We start from the raw sequence: 23,976 nt of genomic DNA, 5'->3' as shown, positions 1-23,976 counted from the left end.
CATGTCATCTGCAAATAATGACAATTTGACTTCTTCATTTCCTATCTTTATTCCTTTTATTTATTTCTCTTGTCTAATTGCCATGGCTAATGTTGCCAAAACTACATTGAACAGGAGTGGTGATAGTGGACATCCTTGTCTTGTTCCTGATTTTAGTGTGAAGGATTTCAGTTTTTGACCATTTAATATGATATTGGCTGTTGGTTTTTCATAGATGGCTTTTACCAGATTGAGGTAGAGACTCTCTATTCCAGTTTTTTGTTTTTATCATAAAGGCATGTTGGATTTTGTCAAATGCTTTTTCTGCATCTATTGAGATGATCATATGGTTTTTCTCCTTGGCTCTATTGATATAGTGTATTACATTGATTGATTTGCATATGTTGAACCATCCCTGTATCCCTGGGATGAATTCCACTTGGTCAGGGTGTATGATCTTGATGATCTTCTGCATTCTGTTTGCCAGTATATTATTAATGATTTTTGCATCTATGTTCATGAGTGAGATTGGCCTGTAGTTCTCTTTTTCGGTTGGGTCTTTCTTTGCTTTGGGGATCAAGGTGGTGATGCTTGCTTCCAGGAATGAATTTGGGAGTATTGCTTCCCTTTCAATTTCATTGAAGAGTTTAAACAGTAGTGGCAGTAGTTCCTCTCCAAATGTCTTGTAGAATTCAGCAGTGAAGCCATCAGGACCTGGCCTCTTCTTAGTTGGTAAGTTTTTAATTATTATGTTTTCAATTTCACTGATTGATATTGGGTTGTTTAGAAGTTTTAGGTCTTCTTATTCAACTTTGGTAATTAATATGTATCTAGTAATCTGTCCATTTCTTCTGTGTTTTCCATCTTATTGGTGTATAAGTTCTCGAAGTAGGTATTGATGAGCCTCTGGATTTCTACTGGGTCCGTTGTAATTTCATCCTTTTCATTCCTAATTGCATGGATTTGGGCCTTTTCTTTCCTTTTCCTGATAAGGTTGGCTAAGGATTTGTCAATTTTGTTTATTCTTTTGAAGAACCAACTCCTGGATTCATTGATTTTTTTTTTTTGTATTGTTCTCTTAGTCTCCATTGTATTGATTTCTGCTCTGATCTTTATAATTTCCTCCCTAGTATGAGTTTTGGGTTTGTCCTGCTCTTCTTTTTCTAGATGCTTGAGGTTCAGCATCAGGTTGTTTAATTGGGGTCACTCTGTTTTCTTAATATGAGTATTCACTACTGTGAATTTCCCTTGTAAGACTGCTTTCATTGTGTCCCATAGATTCCAATATGTTGTATTGGCATTGTCATTTAATTATAGGAAGTATCTGATTTCTTCTCTAATTTCCTCTGTGATCCATTGGTTATTCAGAAATGTGTTGGTCAGTTTCCATGTGTTTATGAAATTCTTGCGGTTTCTTTTGCTATTGATCTCCAATTTCATCACACTGTAGTCTGATAATATACAGGGGATAACTTCAGTTCCTTTGCACTTACTTAAACATGTTCTGTGAGCAAATATGTGGTCTATTTTGGTGAACGACCTGTGTGCAGCTGAAAAGAATGTGTATTCTGATTTTGTGGGGTGGAACACTGTAAACATCTGTGAAGTTCATTTGTTCATGAGTTTGATTGAGTTCTAGTATTTCATTGCTTATTTTTTGTCTAGTTGATCTAGTTGTGACAGTGGGGTATCAGGTTCCCCACTACTATTATATTAGTGCTTATATGATTTTTCATGTCCATTAGTATTTGTTTTATATAGTTGGTACACTAGTGTTTGGTGCATATATATTAATGATTGTCGTCTCTTCCTGTTGGATTGTTCCTTTTACAAGGATGTAGTGTCCTTCTTTGTCTCTCTTAATCAGTGTTGGTTTGAAATCCACTTGATCTGCAAAGAGGATAGCTACTCCTGCTTTTTTTCAGGTTCCTGTCGCATAGAGAATAGTTTTCCACCCTTTAACTTTCAGTCTATGATTTTCTTTTTGAATTAAGTGTGTTTCTTGTATGCAGCATATTGTTGGGTCTTGCTTCTGGACCCATTCTGCCAGTCTATTTCTTTTGATTGGTGAATTGAGACCATTAACATTGATGATTATAGCCGGGGATTTAGCTCAGTGGTTCCGGTGCCTGCCTCGCAAGCAGAAGGACCCGAGTTCGATCCCTGATACAAAAAAACCAAACCAACATTGATGGTTATAACTGACACATATTGACTTATCATTGTCATGACTTTTTCTTTTTGTTGGATTCTCCCCCTTTGTGTTTAATTTCTTGTCATGCCCATTGGATTCATTCTGCTGGGCTTCCTGGGGTTGTGATCCTTGTTGTCTTTTCCTAGGATATTGTCTAAAATTTTTTGGAGTGCTGGTTTGGTATTCATGAAGTTCCTAAGGTACTCTTTGTCATGAAAGTTTCTTATTTCTCCATCAGTTTTGAAAGATAGTTTTGTAGGGTACATCATTCTGGGTTGGAGGCTGCTTTCCTTTAGGGCTTGAAATATGTCACTCCAAGCTCTTCTTGCCTTTAGGGTTTGCATTGAGAAGTGTGCTGTGATTCTGATGGGCTTTCCTTTGTAGGTGATTTGTTTCTTTTCTCTCACTGCTTGTAGAATTTTGCTCTTCTGTTGGGTTTCTGGAATCTTAACTATTATATGCCTATGTGTAGATTTTTTTTTTTTTTATCAAGTCTAGTTGGAGTCCTATATGCCTCACTTATCTGTATGTCAAGTTATTTTCCCCTACTTGGGAAGTTTTCTGCCATCACTTCTGTGAACAGTTTTTTTGTGTCTGCACTCTCTCCTCTTTCTTCATTGACACCAGTCAAGTCTTGTTATTCTTCTTTGCATCGTCTAGCAGCTGCTGGATTGATTTCTCGTGGTCCCTTACAATTTTAAAGGAATTTTTCTTTTCCTGGTCACTAATTGCAATCTTATCTTCTATATTTGAAATTCTGTCCTCACATTGGGTCATTCTGCTGCATAAACTTTCAATGGAGTTTTTAATCTCCTGGAAATCTGTTTGCATCTGTTTTATTTATTCCATTTCTTTCCTATGTTGGGATTCCATCATGTTCCTCAGCTCCTCTATTTTTTTATCTGTGTCCTCTCTAGATTTATATAATCATATCTTGCACTATGGGCACAATCTCTGCTGTTATCTGAGAAATTATTTGATTTCATTTTTTCCAGATCCTCTTTTGTTGCCAGTTCAGGGAGTCCAGGTGGTTGAGTATCAGAGTGTTCCATCTCATTTCCCTTTGGGGTTGCTATAGGTGATCTGGAAGTCTGGTTTTTGAGACTTGTTTACGTGTCTTCTCATTTTGGGGGAGGGGGGCATGGGGATGATGTGTGTGTGTGTATGTGTGTGCTGCTGGCGCCCACATGACTCACCTCCTCTGCACTGGGGGTGGTGGTACAGCTGCCTGAAAGCCTCCTCTGTGCTGGGGGCAGTGGTATGGCAGCCCAGAAGCCAAAACTGCACCTTTTTAAAACTGAAAGAAATTTGAACTATTTCCACAGATGTTCAGTATTGTCACACAGAGCCTGTGGTTGGATGTCTCCACCTCATTAGGCCCCAGTTGGAGTGAGAGCTATCAAGGAGTGTCAGAGAGTATTTGCTGCATAGTTAAAATGACAGGGAAATTTATACACATTTCAACTCATTACCTTTAATGATGCATTTTTAATGATTATTTCTAGTTTAGTGCTGATGTTTATTCTTTTTTTTTTTTTTTGGTACTGGGGATTGAACTCGGGTCCTTGCACTTGAGAGGCAGGCGGTGGAACCACTGAGCTAAATCCCCGGCCTATCTTTATTATTCCTATATTCCTAAAAGTGAAAGATTTAAACTGGAAGTAGCTAACAGTAAAGTCAAGGAGTGGTCAGATTACCAAAATGGTTGCAATTCATAGCTTATCCTGTTTGATATCCCTCAGTCTGGGGTAGTAAATAGATAATAAACCATATAAATTAAAATATAGCACAAAAAGTTATTTGCAAGTAAAGAAGAGAATAGAATAGACTGGTATGACATGGCTGGCTTTCCAGGGTGATGAGAACACCTGAACTAGTTTTAGAAAGTGAAGAGACTAGCTATGCATGGTAATGCACACCTATAATTCCAACACTTGGAAGGCTGAGGCAGGAGGATCACAAGTTCAAGGCCAGCCTCAATTACATAGTGAGACCCTGTCAGAGAGAACATGAATGAGAATTTAAGAGAACTAGAGCCCAAGAAGACAGGTGTTTTTCCATTTCCCTATAAATGGTGAGATGCTGGGTTTTTCTAATTATTCACAATTTATTTTTTTCCTCTCAAAATTGATACTAGCTCTGGTCAAAGTATCTAAATAAATAAAGTGGTATAAAATGTTCACTATGTTTTTGTTTTTTGTGGTGCTGGAGATCAAACCCAGAGCCTCATATATGCACAATGTCTACTCTACCACTGAGCTACACCTTCGGCCCTGTTTATTATGTTTTTATCCGTATATCTTTCTTTAGCAACTGAGGGAATCCATTGCTGAACACAAACCTCATATTGATAAGCTTCTAAAGATTGGCCCACAACTAAAGGAGTTAAACCCAGAGGAAGGGAAAATGGTGGAAGATAAATACCAGCAAGCAGAAAACATGTACGCCCAAATTAAAGAGGAAGTGCGTCAGCGGGCTGTGGCTCTAGATGAGGCTACTTCCCAGTCTGCTCAGGTATATTATACTGTTGTGACCTTAAAACTGTCTGCTAGTCTAATCAGGTCTTTGTGTCAGGTTTGCCTGTGTACTCTGGACTATACAGACCAGTGTGTCAGTAATACGTTATCAACAGAGTAGCAGCAGGCTTTGCCTACTTGCATTTGTATTCTCAGGAACATCGGCATACTGACGCTCTGTGGGGGGTAAAATGCATCTTTGCTGGTGTATATAATTTTTTGTTGCTAATTTCCCTGAAAATTTCGTATTGTGATGATCTTTTAGCAGGGGTGATTCTGGATAAATTTATCTGATAGATCCTAAAGCAGCTACTGCCTCAACAGAAGTCCAGTTGCTGTTGGGCCTGTTATCTTGGAGATTTAGAATGATATAGCACATTAGCTTTCTTACTCAAGAAACTACCAGCTTTCTAATTGAGACAAAGATGCTTTACTAGGGAAAAGAGCTAAAAAGAAGCATAAAACACTTTAGTGCACTTGAAAGCATGTAACTACATAACTTTTCAACTAATACTGTTAGTAGAACTTTGTCATGTCTGGGTATTTTATTCCTATGTTTAGTCATTATTCTTGGTTAATATTTGTACTTACTCAAGTTTTTCCCCCTACCTCCCGTCCCATCTCTCACTCACATTGTGGAATGTGTTACTTTGTGTTGTTGCTGCCTGCTCCTGTCTTCCCCACATCGTCACATTTCATTGTTGTGTTGACTGCGCCCACCATAACAGATTACAGAGGTAAGGTACCCACCCCCACTGGGCTTAGGGCGTTCTTATAAAGCTGAAAATTGAGGCCATTACTTATAAAGAATTTTCCCTTAACATTAGAATAAATTGTATCATTGCAGTGTATTTTTATCACTTTCATTTGGGGTGGATTCCAGAAGTGATGGGAAATAATTTTGTTATGGAATCTAATAGGCTACATAAAATTGATAAATCTTACTTTAAGTAAGTGATGAATCCAGAGTTGGGTTTAGATAGCTTCTTCTAAGAGGCATGCTTAACTGGCTTGCTGTCTTTTCTCCCCATTCTGCATCAGATTTAAATGAGAATTTGCTTTATAATTAGTCATGTTATTCAAAATACCAGAAAAGTGAGAAGGTAGTAATAGTTCTTTTAGAATAAGGTGAGATTTGGGCTTTCTTACTTTTCATCATGCCAACATTTCCTTCTGGCTGTTCCATACGGTGAGTTGTTAAATTGTATGCCATGATACTTTTAAACTCTGCCTCGTGCAGCATATTAAGTTCCCCATCCATGTGCACAGCTGGTGAAGGGCATCTAACTTGTTGGTCTGATCTGTTGCATGCAAGTGTCATCTGAGATGTTGACATTCTGACTCACCGATTTCGTGGTCTTGTCCCTTTTTGTCATATTAGTTGTAGTAGGAAAAATAGTGTGACAGCGCTAATGATTTGAGTTGATTTCTGGTATATTGCTTAACCTCTTTTGACGCCTAAATTAAACACTCCCCCCCCCCATGAGCCATTTCTGGTGTACTATGCCCAAAATGGTTTCCTTCCTAAACCCAACACTTAGAGCTACCAGCCTAGGTTGAGCACAGGCTATCCCAAGCAGTAGTAGATTTGTACCTTGTCCTTATTCCCTAACATTTCGCTACAAAGTATGACAAAGTATTGCAGTGTTGGCTGATGTTCCAACTTTGTTTAGTTCCATGATAAAATCGAGCCCATGTTGGAGACGCTGGAGAATCTGTCATCTCGCCTCCGTATGCCACCCCTGATCCCTGCTGAAGTAGACAAGATCAGAGAGTGCATCAGTGACAATAAGAGTGCCACCATGGAACTTGAAAAACTGCAGCCATCTTTTGAGGCCCTGAAGCGCCGTGGAGAAGAGCTCATTGGGCGATCTCAGGGAGCAGACAAGGATCTGGCTGCAAAAGGTGCTTGGTGGATATAATTATTCTCAAAGAAAAGTCAACAGAATAAATTCCAAGCTGCAGTTATCTCCAGCATCTTACCAGATTTCATTGACTATAAAGGCAGCCCCAAATAATGAGTATTCCACAAAGGCATTTGGAAGTCATTTAGAATTCAGGACACATTTTCCCATTCAAACAAGGTTACAATTGGTAGTTAGATTCCCAGGCCAGAAAACAAATGCTCCTTTAACCCCTCATGTGAGTAAACTACAGTATCAATAGTGGATAGAACATAACTACCTTTTATAACGCTTTCCATGGGAAGCATACAAGTCTAGCACAGAATACTGGAAGTAGAGCTCCCCTCTCAGGCTTTTTGTAAGTTAGAGTTTTTATTTTTTTTGTTTTTTAAATCTCAGCGGCACCTTTATGTTGGATTTGTGTACTGCTTCTGTGGTCCCTTTTTGTGGGGGACCAACAGAAGCAGTAAATGTTAGTGTAGAAATAATAGTGTTAAAGCTAAGACGGAAAACTGTCCATCAGTTAGAAAATTTTAGGGCAGCTTTTAGTTTCACTGAAAATGTCAGAATTAGATGTATTTTCTGATGAGACTGCTTTGAAGTATTTAGAGAAGTCCTGTTCACGTCTCTTCTTTATCCCCCTCAGAAATTCAGGACAAACTGGATCAAATGGTGTTCTTCTGGGAGGACATCAAAGCTCGGGCTGAAGAACGAGAAATTAAATTCCTTGATGTCCTTGAATTGGCGGAGAAATTCTGGTATGATATGGCAGCTCTCTTGACCACCATCAGAGACACCCAGGATATTGTCCATGACTTAGAAAGCCCAGGCATTGACCCATCCATCATCAAGCAACAGGTTGAAGCTGCTGAGGTAAGAGAAAAACAAAACTTCTCTTATGTGTGTCCTTTAGCAAAGCATTTTATTCAAGTATGTTGTGTTCGCTGATTTAGCCAAACTGGGTACTTTGAAAGTATTTTGGGAGTTTTCGTTTTGTTTTTTTTTTTAAGACTTTTTCCATTTGAAAACAAATACTTGGATTTTCAATGGATGGCATACCTTTTTCTAGCTTTTTTGTTTTGTTTTGTTTTTTTCCCTGACAAGGTAGGAACTCACTATGTAGCCCAGGCTGGCCTTGAAGTCCCAGCAGTCCTCCTCCCTCAGTCTCCTTAGTGCTGGGATTACAGGTGTGCACCCTCACACCTGGCTTCTTTTTCTAGCCTTTCTGGGTAGTCTAGTTTATAGTGAGTGTACATCTTACTTCATCTAGCCCACTTAGCACAACCAAGCATATCTTGGTATTGTCTTTCATATTTCTTATTTTAATTTTAGATACTTTTCCATGCAGAAACTTTTCCTCTCCTCACTCTTCTATGTCATCTCATGAAACTATGTTTTAGGATCTGGAACAGAACTAGCTTTCTTCACGATTATATAGCCCAACATTACTGTTATGCTCATCTGTCACTGCTGACATTTGTGACTTGCAGGGTACTGTTTCCCCCTTGTTTATATTTCTCTCTTAACAGACTTCTGGCTCTGGATTATAATCTTTTGAAGGCAGAAAAGGGTGAGCTGTTAGTAAATTATCAAAGCTCATTGTATCTTTCCCATACTCTCCAAATTTTTACTCTTGCAATTTTATCATTGTATGCTCATCATTTATATGTGTATATGTAATATTTGATATATATGTGTATATTGTATATACATGAACAACTAGCCACTTTGAGCCTGAAGCTGTGCTATCTAGATAAAACAAAAGATGAAGAGTATTAAAAGTTTGCGAGAAAAAAATAAGAAAGTTTGTGAGGGTGACAGTTCTGTTCAGTGTCTGCTCTCAATGGGCTGTAAGTTTGGAAAGTTCTGTTTTGCTTTCTGCTATGACTCATGTTCTGTTCCTTTACATGTAGACTATTAAGGAGGAGACAGACGGTCTGCATGAGGAGTTGGAATTTATTCGAATCCTTGGAGCAGATTTGATTTTTGCCTGTGGTGAAACTGAGAAGCCCGAAGTGAAGAAGAGCATTGATGAGGTGTGGAGAATGGTTGAGGGATTCAGGTGAAACATTAGTGGATTCAGTCTGAAGGGTGGTATTAATTAAAGAATCTGATTGAATGTTTTTCTCCTAGATGAATAATGCTTGGGAGAACTTAAACAAAACATGGAAAGAGAGGCTCGAAAAACTCGAGGATGCTATGCAAGCTGCTGTGCATTATCAAGACACCCTTCAGGTGAGAGACCATGAGGTGACCACCAAGGAAGTACAGGTCCTATCTTGCCTTGGTTGTTTTCTAAACATTGCAAAAGTGGATCACCTTCACAGAACCACAGTGTTTTCAAACCTGAGACACTGCTGTTTCTACGTTTCCAGCCAAATTTTCCTTTTAATGAGAAAAGTGTCTAGTCCTCTTGCCATTTTTGTCCTCATATGCATTCTTACCATATTTATACTCATTTAGCTCCACAACAAAGCTGCCCTTACTAAGGCAGTGTTTGCCAGAGGTTCCAAGCCCAGGTTATCATGAAATATAATGTTAGCGAGGTTAATGATATCTCTCCAGGTGCCATGTTTTTATTTATTTATTTTTTTTCTACATTTGTCTTTTTATTTTAGGCTATGTTTGATTGGCTGGATAATACTGTGATCAAACTCTGCACTATGCCCCCTGTCGGCACTGACCTCAACACTGTTAAAGATCAGCTAAATGAGATGAAGGTTTGTATCTCAGAATAGCTTTGGCGGAAAAGTTGCTTCTTGGTAGTTTCTAAAGGCTTGGTTTGATATTAACATTGAGTACATCTTTGACAGGAGTTCAAAGTGGAAGTTTACCAACAGCAAATTGAGATGGAGAAGCTCAATCACCAGGGCGAACTAATGTTAAAGAAAGCTACTGATGAAACAGACAGAGACATTATACGAGAACCACTGACAGAACTCAAACACCTCTGGGAGAACCTGGGTGAGAAAATTGCCTACAGACAGGTAAGGCGAGTGGTTGAGGGTGTAAACAAAGTACTGCTACTTTCTAATCCCCTAACGAATCTTCCCTTTTTGTCTTGTTCTGAGCAGCATAAGCTAGAAGGTGCTCTCTTGGCCCTTGGCCAGTTCCAGCATGCCTTAGAGGAACTGATGGGCTGGCTGACTCACACTGAAGAGTTGCTGGATGCTCAGAGACCCATAAGTGGAGACCCAAAAGTCATTGAAGTTGAGCTCGCAAAGCATCATGTAAATATTTTCATTTTTCATCTCCAGCTCTGTTTCTTTGAGACCAGATATTGCCACCAACAGCTTTTTGATGTCTTGTATACCTTAGAGAACCAGGCTTGATGATGCTCATTGAGATAAATTAATGTCATTCGACACCTTCTAGGTTCTAAAAAATGATGTTTTGGCTCATCAAGCCACAGTGGAAACAGTCAATAAAGCTGGTAATGAGCTGCTTGAATCTAGTGCTGGAGATGATGCCAGCAGCCTACGAAGCCGCTTGGAAACTATGAACCAGTGCTGGGAGTCAGTGCTACAGAAAACAGAGGAGAGGGAACAGCAGCTTCAGTCAACACTGCAGCAAGTATGTGCACCATCCAAGTTAGGAGGAGGAGGTCTGCATGTGACTGTAGCTGGGAGAACACCTAAGTCAGAGAGAGGAAAACCACTGGTAGAAACCCCTATGAGATTTGTTGGAAAAGAAGTTTTTATTAGGTGACTCTTCTTGGATTAGTAGATCTTCACTATAACCAACCCTGTCAGATTTCATTTTTTCCTGTATCAAATTCCTCCCTCTTCAACAGTACCTTAATCAGTTAGTCCGTTGGTCAGATATGTACTGTGTTACAGTGAGATCTGAAGGATTCTACTAGATTCTAGCAGTAAACAAATAGATTGTGCCAGACCTGTCACAGAATAACTCTACCTGAGGATCCCCATGTCCCTCCCTCACAAATCCTTATAGGATTCTTTACAGTTTATATTTGAAGCTGATACTTGACTGCTTACATTGCTGATATGTCTTTCTCTCGTAAGGCCCAAGGTTTCCACAGTGAAATTGAAGATTTCCTCTTGGAACTGACTAAAATGGAGAGCCAGCTGTCTGCCTCTAAGCCCACAGGAGGACTTCCTGAAACTGCTAGGGAGCAACTTGATACACATATGGTATTGGTGATTTCTTCAAATTGAGCATAAGCACCCCACATTCATTGTCTTCTCTTTTTTTTGATACTGGGGATCAAACTCAGGACCTTGCACTTGGGAGGCAGGCGCAGTGCCACTGAGCTAAATCCCAAGCCCAAGTGGCTTCTTTCTTAGTTCACAGGGATGTATATATCTAAGCGTCTAAAAAGGAGCTCATTTTTACCAACAACATATAGTACACACTTGGGCACTGCTGCTTATCTACCGGCTATAATACCATACCATGGGTGGCAGTAGTGACTGGAGCAAGTCAGCCAAAAGGGCACAAGTGAGTTGCTAAATTTTGAGTTGACCTGTCTGGTCGACATAATAATATAAACAGAAGGTGATGCATCAAGAAGACAGATAAGGAGATGGGCACATAGTTTAGTTGTAGAGCATGTGTCTAGCATGTACCAGGCCCTAAATTCAGTCTCCATTACCAGAAAAAAAAGATAAATATGTAGCACAGGTATGTTTGTATTTAAGAACACTATGCAGTGGAGTTAAGGGAAATCAGAGATTCTGACAGTATTTCAAGAAAGTGTGGTGAAGCTGGGCATGGTGCATGCCTGTGATCCCAGTACTTGGAGGCTGAGGCAGGAGGATCTCTGCCGGTTCAAAGCCAGCAAAACCTTGTCTCAAAAAAAAAAACAAAACTCAGAACAAAAGGCGATATGATTTCTTTTTTTTTTTTTTGGTACCGGGGATCGAACTCAGCTCCTTGCGCTTGCACAGCAGGTGGCAAAACCACTGAGCTAAATCCCTGGCTGACAATATGATTTCTAAATAAATTATTGTGGTTTATTTGTGTCATTTTTGATCCTAAATGTTTTTATTCTACGTGCTTGTGACAATTATTTTAGTATCAAGGAAGAATGATATATTCAGCAGTTGAACTGAATACAAAAGCAACTTTTAAATGAAGATGAGACCTTCCTGGGCTTTTCCAGACTGTACTGGTGAAGTTTGAGTTAGCGTCTTTGGAGAATAGGTACTGATATCTTTCTTGTCTTTTTTTGTAGGAACTGTATTCCCAGTTGAAAGCCAAGGAAGAGACTTACAATCAGCTACTTGACAAAGGCAGGCTCATGGTCCTAAGCCGTGATGATTCTGGGTCTGGCTCAAAGACGGAACAGAGTGTAGCACTCTTGGAACAGAAATGGCATGTGGTCAGCAGCAAGATGGAGGAAAGAAAGGTATTGCCACCGAACACTGTATTTGAACAATTTACTTGGTGATAGTAATGGTAGTCTAATTATCATCTTGTTTCAATGAAGGTTTTTCAAAGATTGGTATATTGTAACAAGTTGTAGAACCTGATACCCTCAGAGTTGTCTTCATACTATTCCAGCTATCTTTTCTATTTCTCTTTCCATCCTTGTCAATATGCATTGATGAGTATTTCTACTGACAACTGCTTATATAATTATTTCTCTACCAGTTAAGATGTTACTGCCTAGTACTCTCCAATGATAGGCTTTGTGTCCCGTATGAACAACCCATTTGTGTTACTGCTTAAAACAAGGTCTTGTTGGAGTTGGTGAGTTGGGATTAGGAGGGTGGGAACAGGGCATGTAAGGATTGTGACTAATAATTTTCCACAAGGAATTTAATTTCTAGTATAAGTACAGTGTGCATGGAAATTTACTAAAAATTGAAAGAGAAGTAAATTACAGGACTTCCCACTATTCCCCCCAAATCAAGTTTTCTTCCGTATAATAGAGAAAAGCAATCAAGATCAAGACATTTCCCTAAAAACAATGTTTTTTAATGAGTACAGAGTTTTACTCTGTTTTTTGCTAGTCAGACTGACTGAAGTATGCATGCAAACCTGTTGGCCACAACTGCTCAATAAATAGTTACTTAGAAGTATGTGCCAGACACTGTGCTAATTTATAGTGGTAACAAAAAATGAATGGACCCTATTGTTACGAAGTTAATGAGCAGAAGGACATAAGACAGAATTTCACACATATAAATGAGCATTTTGAGAGAAGCATTAATTTCATTCAATCCTTCTAGCATGGGGTTGGGTGATTGTAATATGAAGAATGGCCAAAGGACATGAGTATATTCTAACCTGTGTACAGTCCTGCACAGGCAGAATGCAGAACTGAGACTAGAGAAATTGAGGCAGATTCTGGTTCATAATCAAGACATTTCCTAAGAGTAGGGCAGAATGCCTTAAGACTTAGCTGGTCATCATCAGAACTGATCAAGCAAAGCCAGGTGTCAAGGATAGCTGTTTCTGATTTTGTAGGAGCATTACATTTGAGGATTATGAAATCATTTATTAAACTGTACATTGCTATATTGCTAGGAACTTGGAGCATATTAATTTCTATGACAGATTTAAGGTCGACCTTACTTTCCATTTTCTACCTGACTTGTTTAAAATGTGTAGTTCCTGTTTGCCCCCAGCCCCAGTGCCAGGGATCAAACCCAGGTCCTAATGCATTTGAGGCAAGTGCTCTACTACTGAGCTACATTCCTAGCCCTGTGCGTTTTTGTAACCTTTAGCCAAAGGTTTTTTGAGAGATCACAAAAGTAACCTAAAAGCACAAAGAGAAAAATAAAAATCATAATCTAATACAATCAGCTAGAATTAATAGCAGTTAACATTTTGGTGTATGTTTTGAATTTTTTTCTATGAATACATTCATTTTTAACATATTCTGGATATATATTTTTCCCCCTTCTAGTACTGAAGATTGAACCCAAGGAGTGCTGGACTAAGTCTCCAGATTTTTCAATATGTATATTTATTTTTAGATAGGGCCTTGCTAAGTTCATAAATTACCCAGGCTCCCCTGGAACTTTGATCCTCATGCCTCAGCCTTCTGAGTAGCTGGGATTACAGGCATTTACCACTGTACCCAGCTTGGATATATTCTTTGTTGATTGGTTGGTTTTTTTGTGTTGTTTTTTTTTGTTTTTGTTTTTTTTAATTTTTTGAGACAGGGTCTTGATAATGTAGTTCAGGCTGGCCTTCAACTTGGTGAACTGCCTGCCTCAGCCTCCTGAGTGCTGGGATTACAGGCATGTGCCACCAGGTCCAGCTTGGATATAAATTTTTAACAGCCTGTTTGTTTTGCTTTGCCTGCCTGGGGGTTGAGCTGGCAGAAAAAGTGATCATGGGGGTGGAAGTCCCTGAGGATGGAGTTTATGGACTCTAGAACTGAAGTGTGTTCCTGGTTAATAGCATTTGTCCTGAGTGCCATTTGTTTGCCATTCTGATTTAGATCAAAGTGTCTGAAAATTTACATAGAGTGGTATTAGATTTTTGCCCAGTTTTTGTTGTAATTTTTCTCATTACCTTTTCTACTGGTGGGATAAGCATACATTTGAGACCCAGGCATTTTGTGTGCCATATTTCTGAAAACATATTCAGACAGCACCACAGTGGATATTTTCTTTACAGCCGTGTGCACTTCATTTAGCTATCTTTACGTCACAAAAAAATACATTAAAAGAAACTGACACCTGCCCAGAGCAGGTTGCAGCTCTCCCCACAATGGTCTGTTCATGTACACATGTTGAATAGTTTAGCCTGTTCTTACATGTCCCAGAAAGAAACTTAGCTGCTAATTATACACTTTGTTTTTCTACACAGAGTTCTTATCCAGTTGTTTCAGTTTCAAACAGTAACATTAAAATGTCCACTTCTTTACAAACAAGGCATGTTTGGAGGCTAAATGAGGCTTCCTATTTAGAGGTCATTTCATTTGGCGTACAATTCATGCTTTTGTTATTGAAGCTATAATTCCTGAATTTCGCACTTTTTCTTTTTGTGTGTCTTATATGTAAATTCAGTTAAAGCTGGAAGAGGCCCTCAACTTGGCAACAGAATTCCAGAATTCCCTACAAGAATTTATCAACTGGCTCACTCTAGCAGAGCAGAGTTTAAACATCGCTTCTCCTCCCAGCCTGATTTTAAACACTGTCCTTTTCCAGATGGAAGAGCACAAGGTAACTACGACTCATGGTGTTACTTTCCTTTTAAAGGGAGTAGTTTTTTTTCTTATCTTAAAGAGCAATGTTGTTCCCTCAGGTTTTTGCTAATGAAGTGAATGCCCATCGAGACCACATCATTGAGCTGGATCAAACAGGGAATCAGTTAAAGTTTCTTAGCCAAAAACAGGATGTTGTTTTGATCAAGAATTTGTTAGTTAGTGTCCAGTCTCGGTGGGAGAAAGTTGTCCAGCGATCTATTGAAAGAGGACGATCACTAGATGATGCCAGGAAGCGGGCAAAACAAGTAAGTTATAAAAGATGTTAATTCATTAAATGAGCTTGGGCTGCATGTTTGAGTTTCTGGGATGGTTCTCATAAATGGATTGTGTAGTTTATTTGTTCCTGTTGCAACATGTTTCTTATATAATTTTAGTTCCATGAAGCTTGGAAGAAGTTGATTGACTGGCTAGAAGATGCAGAGAGTCACCTAGACTCAGAACTGGAGATATCCAATGACCCAGACAAAATTAAACTTCAGCTTTCTAAGCATAAGGTAAAACTTAATTGCTCTTAAGTGCTGAGCTGATATTCATTAAAGCTTATAGCATACTTAAGATTAGAAATCAGAGCTAAATACAAGATGTTGAAGGATTCCTTTTTTCTTTTCTCAGTGCTGAGGATTAAACCTAGGGCCTAGCATATGCTAGGCAAGTGCTGTACCACTGAGTTACACCTCCAGACACAGCCCCAAGGTTCCTTTTCTTTTTGGCACCTGGAATTGAACTCAGGACCTTGCACTAGCGAGGCAGGCAGCAGCACCACTGAGCTAAATCCCCAGCCCCCCAAGGGGATTTATATCTAGGTGCTGTCTAACCGTGACATTGCTCTTTTAAGTAACAGTAAAAGCAAAGCGGTCGTAGGAGTAACTAGTTGAAACTATAGGCTTTTAGAATTGCTGTGTACTGCTGTATATTGCATAAACACAAAATTAAGAAATTCTTAGGATAGGTTATTGTTAATTTTAGTGTGGTTTAGTTTTTTTATGCTGTATATTTTTCTTGCAATAGTAAGGATTAAATATAGGGCCTCACACACTAGGCAAGCACTCTTATCACTGAGCTACATCCGCACTCCCTTTTTATTTCATTTTTAGACAGTATCATTAATTGGCCCAATCTGGCTTTGAATTTTGAGTCCTCCTCCCTCAGCCTCCCAAGTAGCTGGGATTACAGACATATGCCATCACATCCAGCTGTATTTGGTTTCTAATCTGAAAACTCAGATTTTTTGTTGTTGATCTAAATTAAGATATCATCTAATTTTGGGGGGGGGGCGGTACCAGGGATTGAACTTGGGTCCTTGCGCTTGCAAGGCAGGCAGCGGAACCACTGAGCTAAATCCCTGGCCCTTCATCTAATTTTTTTATGTGCTAGGATTGAACCCAGGTCCTTGTAACATTTATTTTTTAACATCGTTTTATTTGTTTATTTTATCATATGTTTAATTTTTTCTTTCTGAAAACAGGAGTTTCAGAAAACTCTTGGTGGCAAACAGCCTGTGTATGATACTACAATTAGAACTGGGAGAGCATTGAAAGAGAAGACTTTGCTTGGTGATGATACGCAGAAACTTGACAACTTACTGGGAGAAGTCAGAGACAAATGGGATACTGTTTGTGGCAAGTCTGTAGAGCGGTGAGCATGAATGCCCCCTTTAGGGTAGTAGCATGCCAAAAGTAACTGAAAGACTTAAAGTGATGATAAAGTTCATGCATCATGAATTCACTGTTATGGTGTTATTTGAATAAAGCGTATTACAGTTCTTATTTTAAACTTGAACCTTACTGTATTAGCAAGGGAGAGGCCTATAAAATCATGCCAACAGTAACAGAAGTTCCATGACTAAATATTTATAAATCACAAATTTGTAACACCAATAACTTATTTTTTTGTACACTCTCACTTTGTGTCAGGCACTCTGTCAATTTTCTTTATACATTTAAGCATAACAGTAACCACCCTTAGGGGTTACTACTGAGTATGTTCCAAACAGTGCTTCCAAATTAAAGCTCAGAACCAGTGCGGTAGGTACTATTCTTAATCCCATTTTATAAATAAGGAAATGTTCACAAGAGGTTTCTTAACTCCCTCAAGGTCACTCAGCTAAGTGGCAGAGCTGGGGTTTGAACCTATATACTTTAGCCCTATGTTACACTTTCATCCACTCTACCACTATGTTATGCTAAATATTACAATTTCTATGTACTGTTTGTTCTACCTTTTTTGATGAGGCAGCTGGGCTTCAAAAAGGTAAAGAGATGGCCAGGGTCACACAAATGATATAGAGCTAAGAGTTCAACTCCTGACTCCAGGCCATTACCAAAACTGTCATTTTCTGCTTAGGGAGCTATGAAGTAATTAACACAGACCTCGGGTTGTTAGGGTATGTCCTTTATTATTGGATTATAAGATTCCAGGGGCATCCATACCCATCTCTTGTACTATGCTTAATACATTCTAAAGAGTGGTTTAAAAATGTCTGTGAAACCAGGCATGGTGGCTCAAGCCTGTAGTCCCAGCACTTGGGAGGCTGAAGCAGGAGGATTGCAGCAAGTTCAAAGACAGCCTGGGCTACATAGAGAGTCCAAGGCCATCCTGAACTACATAGTGAGACCCTGTCTCAAAAAACAACACAAAACAAAATTTTTTTTTAAATGTCTGTATGGAAAAAGAAATGTCTGCATCTCTCAGTCACCTTTTACTCTTAATTGTTCTAACATGAAGTCACTATGTAGAGTTCAAGCAGTATTCCTTTTCAGTAGTTAGAATTGTGAGCTATTCATATAAAGAATTGCTAAAGCGAGGCCTGGTGTTGCACACCTGTAATCCCAGCAAGCACTTGGGAGGCTGAGGATAGAGGATAGGGAGATCTAGGCCAACCTAACCACAGAGTGAAGCTGTGTCTCAACAAAAAGAAAGAATCCCTAAAAATGGTGGAGTTTGTTCTTTTCTCAGACAGCATAAGTTGGAAGAAGCACTGCTGTTTTCAGGCCAATTCATGGACGCATTGCAAGCATTGGTTGACTGGTTGTACAAGGTAGAGCCACAGCTGGCAGAGGACCAACCCGTGCATGGGGACCTTGACCTCGTCATGAATCTCATGGATGCCCACAAGGTGAAGAGCGACATTGAGGCTTCATAGAAGCCAAAGCTATGGATCTTCTACCTCTGTGTGCCTTTTGGTCTCTGTTAACCAACTAGGGGAGAAAGAAAGACTAACAGGCTGTACTGTGCTGAGAGGCAGCTTCTTGGGTTTTTTCCCCCAAGGTTTGGTTTTGTTGGGTTTTTTGGTTTTTTTCTCTTCTTTTTTCTTTTTTCAGTACTGAGGATAGAACTCAGGACCTTGTGCTTGCTAGGCAGGCGCAGTGCCACTGAGCTACATCCCTGGCCCTTTATTTTTTATTAGTACGTTTTTGTAGCACATAATGATAATAGTCCTTATGGGGAGTTGCTACTAATACATAATACATTATTTTTTCCCCAGTACTGGGAATCAAACTTGGGACCTTGTGCTTGCCAGGCAGGCACTGTGCCACGGAGCTAAATTCCCTGCAACATAATACATTTTAATTCTTTTTCCTATCCACTTCCTCTCTATCCTCTCCTTGCTGCCGTGGCTCCTTGCTTTCTGTGTTTAAACTTTTTGAGATTCTGCATCAGTCACAAAGAATTTACCAAAATTAGTTTAATTCAGATTTGGCAATGTATAAACTTTTACTTTGAGGTTCTCTCTCTTTCTGTTTGTCTTGGTTGAGTCACAAAATGAATTTAAATTCAGGAGGAGACCCTTAAGGTTCCACTAACACCTAAAATAGAATTTACAGATTTTTTTTTTTAAACCACTTTTGAACCTAAGAAACCTAACACCATGCTCACCATTCTTTTTGGCACTATTTAATGTAACCTACACCTGTCATGTTGCATTGCACAATATATCCTCCTGTTTCAACACAAAGTATTCAACTTTATCTAGAAATTATATCAAGTTCTTTTTTATATCACGTTTTAATTTCTTTATTAGTAGATGTTTGCGGTACATAATGATTGCATTTATCTGAGGTAGTTTGTACATGTACATAACACATCTTAATTCTTTATTCTCCTCCTCCTCCTCCCACCCCTCCCTGTTCCCTCCAGCTCTTGTTTCCCTTTCCATTCACAGAAGCTGTATTTCCATTTTTTTCCCTCAATTCTCTCTCTTTTTTTTTTTTATTTGATGCCAGGGATCAAACTCTGGGATCCACCTTGCGGTTGGGAGGCAGGCGGCGGAACCACTGAGCTAAATCCTCGGCCCCTCAATTGTCTCTTTTTTTAATCCCTTTCCCCTTCCCTTCCTCCCCACTCCCTCCATCTCTTCTCCCCTCTCCCATTTGAAAAAAAGATCTCCTTGTTTCCTGTTATCAAATTCTTATTCTGTAAGTTTCAGGTGTGTTCATGTGTAGATCCCATAATTTTAGAAATGTTAGTATAATTATTCCCATTTTACAGATAAGGAAACCAGGAGTTGAAATGTTATCCAGAGTCATGCAACTCATAAATGCCTGACCCACATCTTATTTCTTATATATCATTCTGCCTGTCTCTGTGGATAAAAAAGACACATGATTAGATCCTAACAAGGAAATGATTACTTTTCTCTGTGGTTTTACTGCTTGAACACAAACAAAATATTTATAAGACAGACTGTTTCTCCTGTCTACTTTTCTAGGTTTTCCAGAAGGAACTAGGAAAGCGAACAGGAACTGTTCAGGTCCTGAAGCGGTCAGGTAGAGAACTGATAGAGAATAGTCGAGATGACACCACTTGGGTAAAAGGACAGCTACAGGAACTGAGCACTCGCTGGGACACTGTTTGTAAACTCTCCGTTTCCAAGCAAAGCCGTCTCGAGCAGGCCTTAAAACAAGTAAGAGACATTTTGGGAGCCAACCCAAGCCAGGGAATCTGGGCATATTTGTTCTAGTTTCTTTATGATGATGATCAGCCAATATTGAACATAAGTAAAAAATTGATGCTCTGAATGTTCTTCAGGACTTTTATATTCATTAACATTAGAGAAATAACAAGTGCAGCTGGTTTTTGAAGAACTACAAATGAAAGATAACCTTGGTGGAGCTTTGACCAGGGCAGGAACTGCCTGTGATAGACTAAAGAGTTCAGTCCCAGACCCTTTCCCTGGCATGTCCCCAAGTCTAGGACCTCAGCTTCAGAGAGAGGTCCAACCAAATAATCCTTGGTTATTTCAGGCTGAAGAGTTTCGAGACGCAGTCCACATGCTATTGGAGTGGCTTTCTGAAGCAGAGCAAACTCTTCGCTTCCGGGGGGCACTTCCTGATGACACAGAAGCCCTGCAGTCTCTCATTGATACTCATAAGGTAATCTAGGCCTAGGGCTCAGCGACCTGTGCTGTGCATCACAGTGAGGGTTGACCCACCACACAGAAAAGCAGGGTTTGATTGGAAATAGCAAGCCTCGTATAAAAAGGAGCAAAATCAGAATGGGGCATTCATTAGCGGGAATGAGAAGGGAAGTGAATGGTGGTTTTTGTGACACCTTGAACATAATTAATGTTTCCAAAAGTGATTCATGTTGGTTGTAAACAAATAAAATAACATACTGTTATAGAAAGAATATGCAGACCATTTCCCTTTCTTTCCTTCTCCCCTTTGTTTGACTTACATTTCTAGCTTTGGGCCTTGGTCTGACTCCAAGAACTGCTTACCAAGCTGTAGAATATAACCCGTTACCTGGGGCCTCAGTCTGCCCTAATGAAGTGGGAAATGCTGTTTCCTTTTCTTGTTTCCATGTTACCTACCCAGAGATTTTAGTCTTAGTTTTGTCATTGTATCCTGATATGGGTATTTAAAAAATATCGTAGTGTTTTATAGCTTTCGTTATATTTCTTCCAAGACAAATATGTTTATAAATGTGGAAAGGAATAAAGATACGGTTTTTTAAAAGAGAGAAACTAACTCAGAAGAGAAAAGGACATACCTCTGTGTTCCTTGTGTCTTTTTTGAGAATACCTTTCACCTTTCCACATCTTGTAGAACTGGAAAAGAAAATACAGAGACACCTACATACAAGCTTTTAGAAGCCAATGTATAGTGAAAAAAATATGCTGAAATTTCTTTCCCCTCTTAGTGTGAGAGAATAGTGCTGACAGAGTACATTTCTTTAGTGTTTGGTTGTTTGTTGGGTTTTTTTTGGTACCGGGGATCTAACTCGGGACCTTGTGCTTATGAGGCAGGCACCAGAACCAGAGCTAAATCCCCGGCCCTAGTGTTTGATTTTATATCTTGTTTGTTTAGGAATTTATGAAGAAAGTGGAAGAAAAGCGAGTGGATGTGAATGCAGCAGTAGCCATGGGAGAAGTGATCCTGGCTGTCTGCCATCCTGACTGCATCACGACCATCAAACACTGGATCACAATCATCCGAGCTCGCTTTGAGGAAGTGAGTCACCATATACCCAGGGATATGAGATTGTAGTAATAAAATAATACACAACTTTCTTGTTCCCTAAGATACAGAATTTTTTACTCATTATGCATTTCTGAACAAAATTTAAGTTGGCGTTTTAGTAAAGATGTCTTGGTAATGTGCAGCAGTCTGGAAGAATAGTACTGGTATAGTGATGTGTGATTCAGATAGACACATTGTGTGTTTTGCTTCCTCCTTCCTGGGAAGTCTTATGTGTACTAGAATGTACTGAATCTACTCATAGGAGAACTGGCTGCTTGTTGTACCTCTTAGCTGAATTTTCTCACTGGAGTAAGAGAGAAGCCTCTTAACTGCTTGGGTGGTCTCTCCTCTAAAAAGTCATGCAGATCAGATGAAAAGGAGCTTTGGAACAAGGGATGTGCTTGACCAAAAGAGACCATGGTTTTCTTCTCTTTCCACAGGTCCTGACATGGGCAAAGCAACACCAGCAGCGCCTGGAAACTGCCTTGTCAGAGCTGGTGGCTAATGCTGAGCTCCTGGAAGAACTTCTGGCATGGATCCAGTGGGCTGAGACCACCCTCATTCAGCGAGATCAGGAACCAATCCCTCAGAATATTGATAGAGTTAAAGCCCTTATCGCTGAGCATCAGGTATCCTAACCTCACTGGTGTTTTCTGTGCAGTCATGGAGCCCATTTCCTTTGCACTGTGCACTCCTTTTTTAATTGTGCTTCACATACTACTATAGACTTAGCTGCTTAAAACATTTCACTCTGACCTTAGTTTCCATGGGTTAAGAGTCCAGTCATCAGTTGGCTGAGTCATCTTAGGAATCTCAGTAGGCGGAAATCAAGGTGTCAGTCAGTACTGCAGTTCTCAGCGTCAAGTCTGGGGCCCTTTTCCAGGTTCTCTCAGTTCCTTGCAGTTGTAGGATTGAATTATCAATCTTCTTGGTGGCTCTCAGCCCCTAGAGCAACGTTGGTGAACCTACGGCACACTTGCCACAGCAGGCTGTACCATTGAAAGCTCTAAAAGGTTTCCCATCACTGTCCTAGAAGCTATCCTTGGGTCATAACCACAGAGCCCTCTCACTGTGTTTTCAAAACCAACAGGAAAAACTATCCAGTGTGCTGTGACAGGATCTTATATAATGAAATGTAATCAAAGGAGTAACTGTTCCATCATTTCATAGGTATCACCCACACTCAAGGAGATTACACAGGGCATGCACACCACTGGCCCTCCTTGGAGCCAAGGGCTTATCTTCATTACACCTGACTTCAGAAAGAGCTCTTCCCTGAGCCGAGAGGAAGGGCTAAGCTGACACATCACACCAGACAATGAGTGAAAGCTCAGTTACGTTACCTTCATAGCTTGTCCTTAGGAAGCAAGTATAGTTTTTAACCATGGTAATTTCCTTTGGATGTACTTAGTTTACTTAGTTTTACTCTTGGACAATATAGCCTTTTTAGTTTGTGTAGAAAATTACTCTGGCAAGTGAGAACACACTATACTTTGGTGAGATTTACCTATGTTGACACCTACACTCGTAATCTCAAGGTCATCCTCCTCTTGGTCAAGGTGAGTCCTCATTTAGATAAGTTATCCCCACAGTCCCCTTTTGTCTCTGAGCTCTCCCTTTCTGTGTACTCTTCCTTTGAAGCTTTCAGAGATGTTCCTTCAACCCTGTTTGCCCTTAAGTTACTGCCATTGTTGCCTCCCTCATGTTCCACCAAGGCTTCGCATTCCTGTCTTCTCTCCTTGGTTCCCATTCAATCCACAGGCCCCTGTGGTCTACCTTTCACCCCATCAGACCACCTCACAGTTCCATACACGTCTTCCTCTTTGTCTTATTGGACATATGGCATAGTTGGCTCTTTGTTCTTAAAACTCCTTTGACTTCACTGTCCTTCTACTTTTTTTTCTTTAATCTCTCTAACTGTTCTTAGTCCCTCTTCCTGTACTTGTTAACGTTGGTGTTCTCTGAAGTTCCATTCTTGGCACACTTCTCAAACTGCTGAGATTTATCTAGTCCAGCAGCTTTAGGAGTCCTCTATAAACTGGATTTCCACATCTTTTTCTTCACCTCCAGCACCATTACCTCTTAAGAAGGAAAGTTTTTGTTTGTTTTTTTTGGTACCGGGGATCAAACTCGGTACCTTGTACTTGCGAGGCAGGCGCCAGAACCACTGAGCTAAATCCCCAGCCCACCATTACCTCTTGAAGTCCAGACTTAAAGTAAGCTAGAAGTGGCTCTAAAATTCCATTTTTATGTTAGGCATAGTGGCACCCACATGTACCAGCACTTGGGAGGCTGAGGCAGGATTGCTGCAAGCCAAAGGCCAGCCTGAACTACATAGCAAGATCCTGTCTCAAAACAGTTAAATAAAGTTCCATTTTATCTTTGCCCCCTTGCCTGGCCCCACCCTTTCCGTTCAGACCTGCTTCTTTCCTTAACCAGTTCCCCAAAACAGAAGCCTGTAAGGTCTCCCCTGTATCCTGTTCCCCCTGCATCCAACCTGTCACCACATCTTAACTCTCCTGCTTTCAAAATACCTCTTGGCTTCATCATTTCTCCTTTGTTCAGGCCTTCAAATGTTTTGCCTCAATTACTACAATGGTTTCCTAATCTCTGCTTATTGCTGGTCTCTCGCTGCACCCCGCTGCCCCCCATCATCTTCTAATGTGTGAGTGTTGAACCTTTTGACTTGCCTGGGCCCACTGAGTGAAGACAAGTTGTTTTGGGTCTCATATAA

At 39.9% G+C, this 23,976-nt stretch overlaps 1 protein-coding gene across 37 annotated transcripts in view; it reads left to right on the top strand.

Annotated features, from left to right (window-relative positions):
* Positions 1-23,976, top strand: part of Macf1 (microtubule actin crosslinking factor 1) — a 354,064-nt gene that overhangs the window by 304,827 nt on the left and 25,261 nt on the right. For all 37 annotated transcript variants that reach the window (XM_087215006.1, XM_087215007.1, XM_087215005.1 and 34 more), the window contains 20 exons: positions 4,484-4,687; positions 6,363-6,594; positions 7,240-7,466; positions 8,507-8,629; positions 8,727-8,828; positions 9,212-9,313; positions 9,407-9,580; positions 9,668-9,823; positions 9,969-10,166; positions 10,619-10,747; positions 11,791-11,964; positions 14,582-14,737; positions 14,820-15,026; positions 15,156-15,275; positions 16,247-16,416; positions 17,737-17,896; positions 19,490-19,684; positions 20,025-20,153; positions 21,090-21,233; positions 21,683-21,871. In XM_087215006.1, the coding sequence (XP_087071132.1) occupies positions 4,484-4,687; positions 6,363-6,594; positions 7,240-7,466; positions 8,507-8,629; positions 8,727-8,828; positions 9,212-9,313; positions 9,407-9,580; positions 9,668-9,823; positions 9,969-10,166; positions 10,619-10,747; positions 11,791-11,964; positions 14,582-14,737; positions 14,820-15,026; positions 15,156-15,275; positions 16,247-16,416; positions 17,737-17,896; positions 19,490-19,684; positions 20,025-20,153; positions 21,090-21,233; positions 21,683-21,871 (3,291 nt within the window). The remainder of the gene's footprint in view (positions 1-4,483; positions 4,688-6,362; positions 6,595-7,239; positions 7,467-8,506; positions 8,630-8,726; positions 8,829-9,211; positions 9,314-9,406; positions 9,581-9,667; positions 9,824-9,968; positions 10,167-10,618; positions 10,748-11,790; positions 11,965-14,581; positions 14,738-14,819; positions 15,027-15,155; positions 15,276-16,246; positions 16,417-17,736; positions 17,897-19,489; positions 19,685-20,024; positions 20,154-21,089; positions 21,234-21,682; positions 21,872-23,976) is intronic.

Source organism: Heterocephalus glaber, unplaced genomic scaffold (genome assembly GCF_053883595.1).
Source record: "Heterocephalus glaber isolate CG9 unplaced genomic scaffold, H.glaber_assembly_v1.0 deba00001452, whole genome shotgun sequence".
NCBI lineage: Eukaryota > Metazoa > Chordata > Mammalia > Rodentia > Bathyergidae > Heterocephalus > Heterocephalus glaber.
This window is presented reverse-complemented; position numbering and strand designations above follow the sequence as displayed.